The 14,933-nt window shown below is 31.0% G+C and overlaps 1 protein-coding gene across 1 annotated transcript; it reads left to right on the top strand.

The window, feature by feature from the left end:
* The first annotated feature begins 13,550 nt into the window (after positions 1 to 13,550).
* LOC112785199 (pathogenesis-related protein 1C) lies at positions 13,551 to 14,485 on the top strand. The gene has a single exon (XM_025828647.2). It carries the CDS (start codon positions 13,756 to 13,758, stop codon positions 14,236 to 14,238), a length of 483 nt encoding a protein of 160 aa, XP_025684432.1. The 5' UTR covers positions 13,551 to 13,755; the 3' UTR covers positions 14,239 to 14,485.
* The last annotated feature ends 448 nt before the right edge of the window (positions 14,486 to 14,933 follow it).

Raw genomic sequence — 14,933 nt, 5'->3', positions numbered from 1 at the left:
TTAAGCTATGCTCACTACTCATCTCAAAATAATATCAAGTATATGCATGTCACTAAAGGTAAAAACTCAAGGGAAGTCGACTTCACGTAAAGTTGATATCTGAGAGCCGTGAGATAAAAGTTTAGTCAATTCAGTCAAATTATCTAACGACTATCGGGTATCAACTTCATGTGAAGTCGACTACACATGAGTTTTCACCATCACTAAATCAAGGTGGAATTTAAGTTCACGTCAAGTTGATAACTGAGAGACATGAAAATTTATTCAAATCATTTAAATTATTTAACGGCTCTCATCTATCAACTTTACGTGAAGTTGACTACACTTAAATTTTTATCCTAAATCAATTATCCATGTTGTGTATTTTAATATATAATGTGTGGGATAAAACGGGTTGAATCGTGTTCTAATATTAAATTTATACCAATGATGTGAATATTAATAACGTTATTATTAATAAGTTATAATATATTTTTTTTTTTGTGTTAGAGATACATAATTAAAATTTTTTTATAATATTTTGTCTTCTCAATTTTTTTTTTTAAAAAAGTTTAAATCCTATCAATTAATCATTAATTCTCCGTAATATAATATTGGCTCTTAAATATATTAATTATTCGTGTTAAGTTTTTAATATTAGAATAATATTAAATTTATTTAAAATATTTTAATACTAAAATAAAATATTTAAAATTTTTTAAAATTAAAATAAGACATTTAGAATTAAATCCAAAACGTTAAAAACTAAAATAACATTTTTTTCTTAAAATTATATATATAACACGATTTTTCTTTTCAATAATTTTGGTTCAGCAGCAGATGAGAGATGAATAACTGATATAATCTCGTGTTGATTGATGGCATATATGTTAGACATATGCTATCAAATGAATTTAGATTTTTTAAAATAAAAAATTGATAAAATAATAAAATAAACCTTTTTTAAAATAATAAATCTAAAAAATATTATTTAATTTGTAACTCCAATCATATTTAAATCCAACTATTTTAACACCCACTAGAAATCATCTGCGAGAAGGTCTTCTGAGGTTCCAAAAATGATTAACTCTCTTATTTTATTACATTATCAACTCACTCGCTTTAGAATCCTCATCCCTATCCAACGGCAGTGAAATGTGGCATCTAACAATACACGTTAGACCAAGGAGAAGTAAAGTACGTATATTATTTATCAATCCCGCTACGTTACCAACGGTATTTCTGTCAATTTCTGCCAACTCTTATTTATAACTGTGTTTAATGAAAGTATCTTTGTGAATGTGTCTAATAAAAATATCTTTTTTATGAATATATTTAATAAAAGTATCTTTATAAATATATTTTCTAGATGTGTATCTTTATATATATATTTAAAATATAATAATTAATTATTGTTGGTAATAAATTGACAGATAATATGTTCTATACTTTTCCATTATTGTTACATATCAGACTTAGCTTTGATGCAAGAGCTGTAATTTGTGTATATTTTTATTATATATTTTATAATTTTAATATTAAAAGTAACTGGGAGAAAAAGAGAAAAAATTATATATATATATATATATATATATATATATATATATATATATATAAAATTGTACATATATTATTTCTTTTTATTAAGAGCAGTATCTATTGAATGGTATATAATTTGTAACTGTATTTAACTCCAATTGAACCCTACAAATGATATATGGAAGAAGAGAATGGATCAAATTTGGATTTTGAATCCCGAACTCGTTTGCAAGTAGCAAACTTTATATTTAGGGGCTGTGAATGATTCTCTAGAAATCTTATGTTGATACTACTTTATAATGATAATTGATAAAAATATTTAACGTTATTAGCACAAAATGTAAGCACCCAGAGCAGAATATGCACTGAAAGTCTGAAACCATTATATATTCCCAAAACAAAATAACTGTCACTAACTGGTCGATGAGTTCTCCAAAACAATACTAATAATTAACTTAATTTTATATATTTGGATGAGGTTGCAATGCATAACTCATTGGATGGAAACAGGCCATTGCCTGTAATATTATTTTCATTGAAGCCATACGTGTCTCTCAAAGGAAACATAATAATAGAGACGTGGGTGTGTGTATATATATTGAATATATAGTACTAAAAATTAATATATTTATATACCGAAGGATTGGGTTGTTGAAAAAAACTGAATGGTTAGAGTGGTGCCAAAATGTGTTCACAAGTGAATAGTGCCATGTCTGGATCACCAACAAATGCTATTGGTTCTCAACTTATCAACACATAAAGTCTCAGGAATTTGAATAATCAATTAATCATTAGGAGAGTACTAATATATGTTTAAGCGAAAATATTTGATAAAATAAATATTAAATAAAATAAGTTTTGGTTGTTTTTTTTATTTCTTTAATATATCTAATGTTTAAATAAATATCAAGAGTTCAAATCTTATCTTGTACATACAGTAATATAATTCACATTAACTAATGATAAATTTTTAAATGAAACTTAAATTTGCAATAAATTAGTGTTTAACCAGTCAAATTTAGAGATACCATGAAAAAAATAAAATAAAAGTGGGTCTGATTGGCGTTTTTTATTTTTGTTATTGGACTTCCAATGGTATTTTTAAATAATGTGGAGAGTTTATGTATTTTTTTTTTTCATGTGAAAAGTACAAATTTAAAGGTTAAATTTGTAGTTTTCAAAAAAAAATTTTAAATGCCCAAATATAAAGATTAGATTTGAGTTTTTTATTCTAAATTTTTAAATATACAAATTTGATCCTTAAATTTGTATTTTAATATTAAAAAAATTTAAAATGTGCAAATCAGACCTTTTGATTTGTTTTACGGTAGAAAAAAATTTATGAGGAGTGTTAAGAGGCAGCAAATTTTATGATTTTTAACCATTAATTAGCTATTATTAATATTTTTAATGATGTAAGATTATATCTAATGATATGGAATTACTAACTTTTTTTTTGTTGATTAAGTGCTGGCCAAATTTTAATAAAAATATTGACCCTAAACTTTCTCAAAATTTATTTCAACACAAATTAAACCCTCTATTTATACACTATGAAATCTTATTTTTAAATTTCTCTACTCGAAATCTAAAGGCATGCTTTGTTACTTAAAATTTAAAAAAAATTAAATCCATATTAAAAAAACATACCAATTATCCGTGAATTATACACAATTTTTTTCTATATATAAAAAAATTAGCCCCTGATTGGTGATGATGTAGGTATTTAGGTTTAACTAGGCAAAATTTACTCCTTAATTTGGGGTGCTTACAAGATTTACGGACATGAAAATTCAAAAGGCCGGCCGGTTGACTTTACTATTCCATAACCATACCCCTCTTGAGTCTTGATTTCTAAATCTAAAGTCTTCACTAGCAACGCTTTTTATTTTAATGAGATTTGAATTGCCAACACTTCAGGCGGAGCTTAGTTTAGATAAAAGTCATGGTTCTCCAAATTTTTGTTAAAAAAATTAGTAATATTTTTTTAGAAAATAAAAAATAGTTCAGTTAGTTCAAATACTTTACTATGATTTAAAATTTTAAAATTCAATCTTCATCTTTTGTTTTTATTGCACAATAGTTTTTAGTTTTAAACATTCAAACCTTATTGGATTTAGACTGAACTGAGTGTATTCGCATTTCGCAACTTTTTATTCAATAAGCAACACTCTTTCTACCTTTGAGTTCAAATATAAAAAATTAGTTATTTTTTATTTATGTAATTTAATATTATTTTATATTTTAATGTTTATTTAATTTAATTTTTTATATGATAAAAAATATTAGAATATTCAATAAGTATTGATATTATTCTATTTGTATAAATTGATAAAAAAATTCAATAAATATTATAAATTTTAATATTTATCTTTCTAATTTTTTGTTACATATTTTACAGGATATATATTCAAATTTTTATATAAAATAATCATAAAAAATCAAAGAATTGATGCATTTTTAAGAGGAAGACTAATATTCAAGAAGGAGAACATATAATTTTTACAATATCAACACATGTAGATAGTTCTTCTACTTTAATGAATCACGAAGAAAATGAGATACAACCTTAAAAAGTTCAAAGAGTTGCATCTGATGAGTTTGACCTTAATTCTTTAGAACGAAACACTAAAAAATGGCTTTAAATTTGGCAATATCACCCAAATAAAAAAGATGAGATTAGACGAGCTTATCTTAAATGGAGTTCATATCAAAAGCATCTTGACAATTATCTTCTATCTGCCCTCCCCCCCCCCAAAATTTTATTTCAAGTTCCGCCACTGCCAACACTTATTCAAACGGACTAATAAGTTAATTATTAGACCAACTCAACTTGGCTCTAATGACCCTTTTTATGCAACTCATGAAAACATAAAAGATCGGAATAATCATCCCTGGTATACTGTTGGATTTTTTCTCTCCTCTGTGAGGCCCAAGCCCAACATTTTTGGGGGTGTATTCTTGCACCCAGTGTCACAACCCTAATTCAGATTTTGGAGGTTATTTGAGAGAGAGAGTAGCCACCAAAGAGAGAAAGAGAAGGGGAAAAACAGAATTCCTGTTTTTGCCCAAAGAAGTAAATTTCAAATGGTAGTTTCTCAGTTGTTCACCGTTGGATCGGCTTGAAATTTAAACTACATATTTTTATCATCTTGTTCTTCATTCTGATCGGTAGAGATGTTGATTGAAAATTTGCAGTGAGAGAAATTGGCTTCGCAAGAGAGAAATTAGGTTTCCCATTTTACATAGAGCAGCAACCTTGGAACGACAGTTTCTCATTCTTTCACCGTTGGATCAACGTGAAATTTGGATTGTAGATTCTTCACATCTTGTTCTTCATTTTGAACGGTGAAGATTTTAATTGGAGGTCTGCAGAGGGAGAAATTGGCTTCGACAGCAGCTCTATTTTCTTGGATATATTTCATCTTCTTGCTTCTAATTTGTAAGCTTTGGTGCTTTGATGTTTTGGCTGGTTATATGCACATTTTTGTACTTTGTTTGAGACTCTCTTATATCTCATTTGATTATAGTGGAGCTATTTCATTGGTCTGGACGACTTGTGGTTTTTATCTCTCACATTGAGGGGGTTTTCCACGTTAAAATCTCGGTGTGTTCTTATTATTGCTTTACTTGCTATATTTGCTTGTTATAGTTGCTGCCATATTATGTTGTGAGTGCTTCTATATTATTCTTGTGTTGGACATTTGTGTCGTTTCCGCTCCTAGACTCTTTCATACTGGCATCAGAGCTTGTTGGTATTTTTCTGGGCTTGTGATTTTGTGAACAATGGAAGCTAATACTAATACTAGTAGGATGATCACTCTTAATGGTCCTAATTATGATTTGTGGAAGTCAAAAATAGAAGATTTGCTTTATGTCAAGAATTTTCATCAACCAATTTTTGGTACAAAGAAGCCTAATGATAAGTCTGATGATGATTGGACTTTGTTGCATAGACAAGTCTGTGGATACATTAGGCAGTGGGTTGACGATAATGTGTTGAACCATATTATTGGAGAGACACATGTTCGGACCCTTTGGATTAAGCTTGAGCAGTTGTATGCTCGAAAAACTAGGAATAATAAGATGTTTTTGATCAAGCAGTTGTTGGCTTTGAAGTATATAGATGGGACATCAATGACAGATCACTTGAATAATTTCCAAGGAATTATGAATCAATTATCTTCCATGGGTATCAAGTTTGATGAAGAGGTTCAAGGATTGTTACTTCTTGGCTCCTTACCAGACTCGTGGAAAATTCTCAGAATGTCATTGTCCAATTCTGCTCCTGATGGTGTAATCTCTATGGATCTTGCCAAGAGCAGTGTTTTAAATGAAGAGATGAGAACAAAGTCACAAGGTATATCGACTACACATTCAGATGTTCTTGTTTCTGAGTCTAGGGGGAGAAACAAAAGTCGAGGTCCTAAAGGTAGAGATCAAAGCAGAAGCAAGTCTCGAGAAAAATATAAGAATATTGAGTGTCATCATTGTGGTCAAAAGGGACATGTGAAGAAATTTTGTTGGCAGCTAAAGAAGGAGAAAGCAAAGGCAAGTAAAGACAAGAGCACAAATAAAGATGATGGTAGCAAGGAAGACAAGGTTAATGTAACTCATGATGATTTTCTTGTTGTTGAGGAGTTTGAATTTGTTAACCTTGTTGATAATAGCACTAGTTGGGTGATTGATAGCGGTGCTTCTATTCATGTTACATCTAGGAGGGATTTGTTTACGTCTTATACTCCTGGTGATTTTGGTGATGTGAAAATGGCTCATCAAGGTGTTGCAAAATGTGTCGGTGTTGGACAGGTTTGCTTGGAAACCTCCAACGGTACCAAGTTGACTTTGAAGCGTGTGAAGCATGTTCCAGATATTCGGTTGAACTTACTTTCTGTTGGTAAGTTGTGTGATGAAGACTTGGATAGCTCATTCTCTCGTGATAGTTGGAAGCTCACCAAGGGTTCCATGGTTGTTGCTAGAGGTACTCGACACTCTACTCTTTATTTAACTCAAGCAAAGATTGTGAAAGATGTTGTTAATGCTGCTGAGTTTGTTGATGAAACTGATTTATGGCATAAGATATTATGTTATATGAGTGAGAAGGGCATGAATATGTTATCCAAGAGGAATCTTTTATCTGGTTGTAAGGTTGCTTTACAAAAGTGCAACCATTGCTTTGCTGGGAAACAGAACAGGGTTTCTTTCAAGAGCCACCCACCTTCAAGGAAGTCAGAGATACTTGACTTGGTGCATTCTGATGTATGTGGGCCGATGAAGACAAGAACACTTGGAGGGTCTATCTATTTTGTAACCTTTATTGATGATCATTCTAGGAAATTATGGGTTTACACTTTGAAGGCCAAAGATCAAGTTTTGAATGTGTTCAAGCAATTTCAAGCTTCTGTTGAAAGAGAAACTGGGAAGAAGTTGAAATGTATTCGTACTGACAATGGTGGTGAGTACTCAGGTCCATTTGATGCTTGTTGTAAAGAGCATGGTATAAGACATCAGAAGACTCCTCCGAAGACTCCTCAGTTGAATGGCTTGGCTGAAAGGATGAATAGAACATTGGTTGAAAGAGTTAGGTGCTTATTGTCACAGTTTGGATTGGCAAAATCCTTTTGGGGTGAAGCTTTGAGCATTGTTGTTCATGTCTTGAACCGGACACCATGTGTTCCCTTGCAATTTGAAGTGCCAGAGAAGGTATGGTCAGGTAAAGATGTTTCTTATGATCATTTAAGAGTCTTTGGATGTAAAGCTTTTGTTTATATTCCTAAAGATGAGAGATCTAAGCTTGATGTAAAGACTAGGCAATGTATTTTTATTGGCTATGGCATGGATGAGTTTGGTTACAGGTTTTATGATCCTGTTAACAAGAAGGTGATTCGGAGTAGAGATGTTGTCTTTATTGAAGACCAAACATTGAAGGATGTTGATAATGCGAAAAAGCCAATGGTTCAACCTAGTGATGATTTTTCTGACTTGGATATTACTCCCTCTATGCCTATGGTAGAAGATGGTAGAGTTGAAGCTCAAAATAATGAGCATGATACAAGTGCAGGTGAAGATGGAATAGTTGATCCAATACTTGATGAAGTTGGTGATGATGATCAAGATGAAGAACCAGCTTTAGAAATTCCTGTAAATGCACTTAGAAGGTCTACAAGAGAGAGAAAGCCTTTGTCAAGGTATTCTCCACATGAGTTTGTTTTGTTGACTGATGGGGGAGAACCTTAATACTTTGGAGAGGCTGTTGAAGATGAAAGCAAAGTTCAATGGCTTGAAGCTATGTAAGAAGAAATGAAGTCCTTGCTTGAGAATGATACCTATGAGTTAGTGAAGCTACCGAAAGGTATGCGAGTTTTGAAGAACAAATGGGTATTCAGAATCAAGAATGAAAAACACAATTCTAAGTCTCGGTATAAGGCTAGATTGGTTGTTAGAGGTTTTAGCCAGAGAAAAGGTGTTGATTATGAGGAGATCTTTTCTCCTGTTGTGAGGATGTCATCCATTCGTGCTGTGCTTGGATTAGCAGTGTCTCTTGATTTGGAGATTGAGCAAATGGATGTGAAGACAGCTTTTTTTCATGGTGATTTAGATAAGGAGATCTACATGGAGCAACCAAAGGGTTTTGTTGTTAAAGGAAAGGAAGATTTTGTGTGCAAGCTTAAGAAGAGTCTTTATGGGTTGAAGCAAGCTCCAAGACAGTGGTACAAGAAGTTTGAATCTGTTATGGGGAAGCATGGTTACCGTAAGACAACTTCAGATCATTGTGTATTTGTGCAAAAATTTTCTGATGATGATTTTATCATTCTTTTACTTTATGTGGATGATATTTTGATTGTGGGCAAGAATGCTTTGAGGATTAATGAGTTGAAGAAATAATTGAGCAAGTTTTTTGCTATGAAGGACTTGGGTCCTGCCAAACAAATTTTGGGCATGACTATTACTCATTATAGAGATTCCAAGAAGCTTTATTTGTCACAGGAGAAGTACATAAAGAAGGTGCTTCAAAGGTTTGGCATGAATGATGCCAAATGTGTTGCTAGTTCTTTTGCTCCTCATTTTAAGTTGAGTACCAAGCAGTGTCCAACCACTGATGAGGAGAAACAAGCAATGGATGAAATTCCTTATGCCTCAGCTGTTGGAAGCTTGATGTATGCTATGTTATGTACTAGACCAGACATTGCTCATGCGGTTGGTACTGTGAGTCGTTTTCTCTCTAATCTAGGTAAAGAACATTGGAATGCTGTTAAATGGATTATGAGATATCTCAAAGGTACAACTAACTTGAGTTTGAGTTTTGGTGGTGAGAAACCTTTGCTAGTTGGCTTTACTGATGCAGACATGGCAGGAGATATTGATTCTCAAAAGTCTACTTCAGGTTATTTGGTCAAGTTTGCAGGGGGAGCTATTTCATGGCAGTCAAGGCTACAAAAGTGTGTTGCACTTTCTACCACAGAGGCAGAGTTTATTGCAGCAACTGAAGCATGTAAAGAGTTGTTGTGGATGAAGAAGTTTCTTGCAGCACTTGGTTTCAAGCAAGACCGTTATGTGTTGTTGTGTGATAGCCAAAGTGCTATTCATCTTGCCAAGAATTCTACTTTTCATCCAAGATCTAAACATATTGATGTTAGGTATTACTGGATACGGGATGGTTAGATTCCAAGTTGTTGGAACTTGAGAAAGTTCACACTGATGACAATGGTGCTGATATGATGACAAAAGCATTGTCAAGAGAAAAGTTTGAAACATGTTGTTTGATCGCCGGAATGGCGAGAGCCTCCACCTAGTCGAGAAGGGGGAGATTTGTTGGGTTTTTTCTCTCCTTTGTGAGGCCCAAGCCCAACATTTTTGGGGGTGTATTCTTGCACCCTAGTGTCACAACCCTAATTCAGATTTTGGAGGTCATTTGAGAGAGAGAGTAGCCACCAAAGAGAGAAAGAGAAGGGAAAAAACAGAATTCTCATTTTTGCCCAAAGCAGTAAATTTCAAATAGCAGTTTCTCAATTGTTCACCGTTGGATCGGCTTAAAATTTAAACTGCGTGTTTCTATCATCTTTTTCTTCATTTTGGTCGGTGAAGATGTTGATTGGAGATTTTCAGTGAGAGAAATTGGCTTCGCAAGAGAGAAATTAGGTTTCCCATTTTACACAGAGCAGCAACCTTGGAACGGCAGTTTCTCATTCGTTTACCGTTGGATCGATGTGAAATTTGGACTGTAGATTCTTCACATCTTGTTATTTATTCTGAACGGTGGAGATTTTAATTGGAAGTCTGCAGAGGGAGAAATTGGCTTCGACAGCAGCTCTGTTTTCTTAGATATATTTCATCTTTTTGCTTCTAATTTGTAAGCTTTGGTGCTTTGATGTTTTTGGTTGGTTATATGCACGTTTTTGTGCTTTGTTTGAGACTTTCTTATACCTCATTTGATTATAGTGGAGCTATTTCATTGGTCTGGACGACTCGTGATTTTTACCTCTCACATTGAGGGAGTTTTCCACGTTAAAATCTCGATGTGTTCTTATTATTGCTTTACTTGCTATATTTGCTTGTTATAGTTGCTGCCATATTATGTTGTGAGTGCTTCCATATTATTTTTGTGTTGGACATTTGTGTCGTTTCCGCTACTAGGCTCTTTCATATACAACTCAATTTTTGTGCAACACACAGGGTTAACTTGCGTTTTATGCTTTTTATATTATATTAACCTTAGGGTTATCGTTAATTGTTGGAACCACGTGTTTTCATACTTCATCAGATTCAATTCGTTAGGCTTCTTGCCAATTACTTAGCGCTAATTAATTAATTAATTAATAAGTAATTAGCGAAAGGAAGAAACAACCCGTTTAATTTATAGTACATTATATGAATCATGATAGGTGCAATGATACATACATCACCCTAATCCTTATTGTTCTTGGTGAGACAGTTAGAAATCGGAGTTACAATAATCAAAAGTTATTAATTTTATGAATCAAAATAATCAATATACCGAGGAATTGAAGATGATCAAGCAAATTGAAAAATCTTTTGTTGTCATTTTATAAGTAACAAACAAATGTTCATAACCAGCGAACTAAGGTTTGCTAGCTAGGTTATACGTTGACTGAAATAAGGTAGTTTAGGGTTCCCTTTCCTCTTCAGGTCTTGGTTCTCGATCGATCGGCCTAAATAACAATTATATATTTTCATTTTATTTTTTAAAATTTGAGGTGACTAGTATTTTATTCTGTTTGCCTTGAATAGTTGCATTTGAGTTACGACTCTTCATTTATTTGAAGAAAATTACACTTATTATATTTCGATGAACAAAGGATAGCGAGAGAAAACACAAAGAACGTTTTTGGTTTATGATGATAATTATAGTGGAATATTAAACAGCCGAATAAAACGTTTTTGGTTTTTGCGCATCCATTGACCTTGACCAAGCAAGAAAACACAAAGTAATTACTAACCAATCACTTTCCTTTGTTGTTGTATCTATGTAGTTATTCTAGTTAACGCATGACACGCCTTGATTGAAGCTTTGAGAAAAGATGATTATCATTGCGTACAATTGTTCTCCATCCAAATGCGTAGCATGTTCGTTCCCGTTTCGCTTTTGATCGATAAGTTTGTTTAATATTCTAAAGATAGTCTAAAGTATAATAAGTTTTATTTTCTATCTATTTTCCTTTTCTTACACGGCGGTATTAACTAAGGTTGGCAATCTATACCTTATTTGCGGGTACCCAATTCGAACCAACCCGTTCAAGTAGGATTATTTACTCAATTTGTTGCGAGTAGGGTAGGGTACGGTGCAAGTTTACCTGCAGGTAGGATAGGGTACAAGTTCAGGGTATACTCTACCCTATTCTATCCACACTCCTAATATATTATATAATATATATGTAAAAATTACGTATATAGTAAAAAAAGTGGGGGTTGAACTCACAATCTTCTTTTTATAAAACTTAAAATAATCACTAAATTCGTTAATGATCATATTATTTGTAATTTTATATTAGATTTCTTTAAGATTTTATTGTTTTTAATTTTAATTTCAACTTAATTTTTATTTTCTATTTTATTAAGATATATATGAAATTTTTTTTATTTTTCTACAGGTAAAGTTGGGTAGAATAGGATTTATTAAAACTTTAAGATGCGGATAGGGTTAAAATTGAGAAATTCTCAACCCGCTAATAGAGTAGGATAAAATTTTAAAAAAATTTTTAACTCGCGGATAAAATTAGGGTAAAGTACAAATCTTACCTACCCTACCTATTACTAGCCTAGGTATATATGATTATCGCATATATGTAGAGGCCTTACCTAGGGATCGAAGAATCGTAACCATTAACCAAGTCTTCATATACAACTACAACCAGTCTAATCTGGATTTTTTGCTTTGATGAAGACTCATCACAACCATCAAAATTCAAATACTCCCATATATGTAGGAAAGAAATTAAAATGGCCAGCTTATAAAGAAAAGTTATCAAGAAAATTTGATATTGATCAATAAGATAACAAAAATCCACATTAAAAATCAGTCACTATAAATTTATGTATAAATATATGTATTATTTAACTTATTTTTAATATTTATTTATATTTTAATATATATTTTATATTAATAATTGATTAATAACTGACTTTTATATATCATATATATAAATCATTTACTTGATTACGAGTATATAAACCCTTTAAATTAATAATTATGAACTTTATTAATTAGATTGGGAAAATATCATTAGACTTAGAATAATACTAACAACAACTAATTTTTATTATATTAGATTAATTTGATTAGCAAAAAAATTTAAATATGTAGTATTATTCTTAATAAAAATACGTTGATTTTGCATTTTATTTTTTAATTTTATTTTTAATATATTATATTTTTAGAAATTTGTGAAAAAATAATGAAACAAAAAGTGAAAATAATATCACAATTTTGTAAAGAAAAAATAAAAATAGGAAATATAATTTATTATTTTTATTATTTTATTTTTATATTTAAAGAATTATAAAAATAAAAATAGAAAATAAATATAAAAATCGAATAAACAACATACACCTACCTTTTTTTTTTGAGACAAATAGAAGAGATGAAATAGAAAGAAAAAGAGATGAAAAAAAAAAAAAAAAGAGACAAAGAAGGATAAACTTGACTAAATATTTATGTTAAAAATTGATTCTCAAGCTTAAATAATTTTCGTATTAAATAATGCGTCGTCGTATATATTGTGTTGGATTATTCTTATCTAACAATCATGGTCACTAAGTAATTTAATTTAATTTCTTTAAGACCATGCACAGATGCACTCGATGCTTATTTAGAATAATACGATAACAGGTGTAACAGTAACACGTATGCTATATATCAATATATATGGCTAATTCAATCAATTTTAAAACAAATTTACCTATCAAAATACATATTTTCAAGTCAACAAAAGATTATTTACCATATTTTAATGATGGAAAAAAATCAATTAAAAAAAATAGAGAATAGACATGTTGGTTTGAAGATGAAATAAAATCAAAAGAATTAATTAATCACTTACCATTTAACATTTCTCTAAATGGTATAGACAAGGAGCCAAAATAAACAAAGATGGTGATTTCTTTTTCCCCGTAGAATAAAATAAAGATGAAGATGAAAGACCTCCATTATTATTATTGATTGAATATAATAGTCTCTACTAGTTGAAGTGTATTATTAATTACCCGAAGAAATAATTGAACCTAAGAGACTAATTTTATGGTGTTTTTTATTTAGTGTTTAATTTTTGTTTAAATTATTTTTTATAATAATTTTAAAATATTTAAATTTTTTTAATTTTTATACTTTTAAATTTAAAATTAATTATTTAACCTGTTTTAATAATTAAACAATATTTTGTAGACACCATAACAAATACCATTTTAAGAAGCGGTATAATTGATGTTTATGCCCCCATAATAACAATTAAATCTACTTTAAGAAACTAGCAGCCCCACTACATATTTATTAGCTAGTTTTCTTAGTCATCCACGTTCCACACATTCATATATTTTGAAAGTTCCACACTAATCTTCCTTATGAAAGTTTCTAACTACCAATTTTCTAAGCTAAAATCCCTATAAATACGTCACAAGAGTTGCAACATTTTCATCAAATAAACACTTAGCTTCCCACTTAACATTTCTCTACACATACATCACTGAAATAATTAAGTAGTTGTTATTACTATTCACCAAAACATGGCTTCATTCTCTGTTGTGTTGTGTGTGTTAGGGTTAGTGATTGTGGGTCACGTGGCCTATGCTCAAGACTCACAACAAGACTACCTTGATGCTCACGACGCAGCAAGATCCGAGGTTGGTGTTCCAAACTTGTCTTGGGATGACACCGTTGCAGCCTATGCACAAAACTACGCCAATCAGCGCAAAGGTGATTGCCAATTGATTCATTCCGGTGGCCAATATGGGGAGAACCTTGCATGGGGCAGCGGCGACCTTTCCGGCACGGATGCCGTGAAATTGTGGGTGGACGAAAAGCAATACTATGACTACGATTCCAACAGCTGTGCGAGTGGCCAAGTCTGCGGCCACTACACACAGGTGGTTTGGCGCAACTCGTTAAGACTTGGTTGCGCCAAAGTAACTTGCGATAATAATGCGGGCACTTTTATTATTTGCAGTTATGATCCTGCTGGTAACGTCGTTGGTGAAAAGCCTTACTAATACAAATGATGATATTATTGTTATGTCGTCTATTTAAACTTTGAATTAATATAATACTGATGCCAGTATGAGTTCTTAATTGTTATTGATTACGAAGGTGGATTTAGCAGTAATAAGGCAATAATAAAATCATGAATCTATGTTGGTAAATCAGGTCATAGCTCGCATAATTTGTACTCATGAAAATTGTATGTGGTGTGTGTAATGTTAATTATAAGTTAAATACTACATTTATATATTCCGTTTCTATTTTTATCTCTTTACTTTTAACTATTAGCTATTACAGTGATATATATCTGACTGCAGTTATTGTATTTATTGTTGTATTTGAATGATAAAATTGTAATATAGCTAGAAAGAGACTAAATCTTTAAAGTAGGTTTTTAAATTTATGATTTTTATTATTTTAATTACTTTCTCAAATTTAAAAACATTTATATTAGACTTCGAAATCAAATTCTGAAGATTATATTACTCTTTGAATTATTTTTAGTACTAAATTAGTAGATTAAGTGTTGAGTTAGTTTTGACTAAACAGTGTTTAGGATTGCCAACTCAATTCGTAACTAACTCGCACCTTATATATCTATATATTTTATACTTGTATAAAAATATGTTTTCAGTAAATGTGAAATTAAAAACCTCTCACTAAATACAAAAGATTCTTAATCATTAAAAAAAATTATTAATTGATA

Source organism: Arachis hypogaea, chromosome 20, assembly GCF_003086295.3.
Source record: "Arachis hypogaea cultivar Tifrunner chromosome 20, arahy.Tifrunner.gnm2.J5K5, whole genome shotgun sequence".
In the NCBI taxonomy this organism is placed as follows: Eukaryota; Viridiplantae; Streptophyta; class Magnoliopsida; order Fabales; family Fabaceae; genus Arachis; species Arachis hypogaea.
This window is presented reverse-complemented; position numbering and strand designations above follow the sequence as displayed.

Coding starts and splice junctions, on each gene's coding strand:
- LOC112785199 (XM_025828647.2), top strand. CDS start 13,756: ATGGCTTCATTCTCTGTTGTGTTGTGTGTGTTAGGGTTAGTGATTGTG.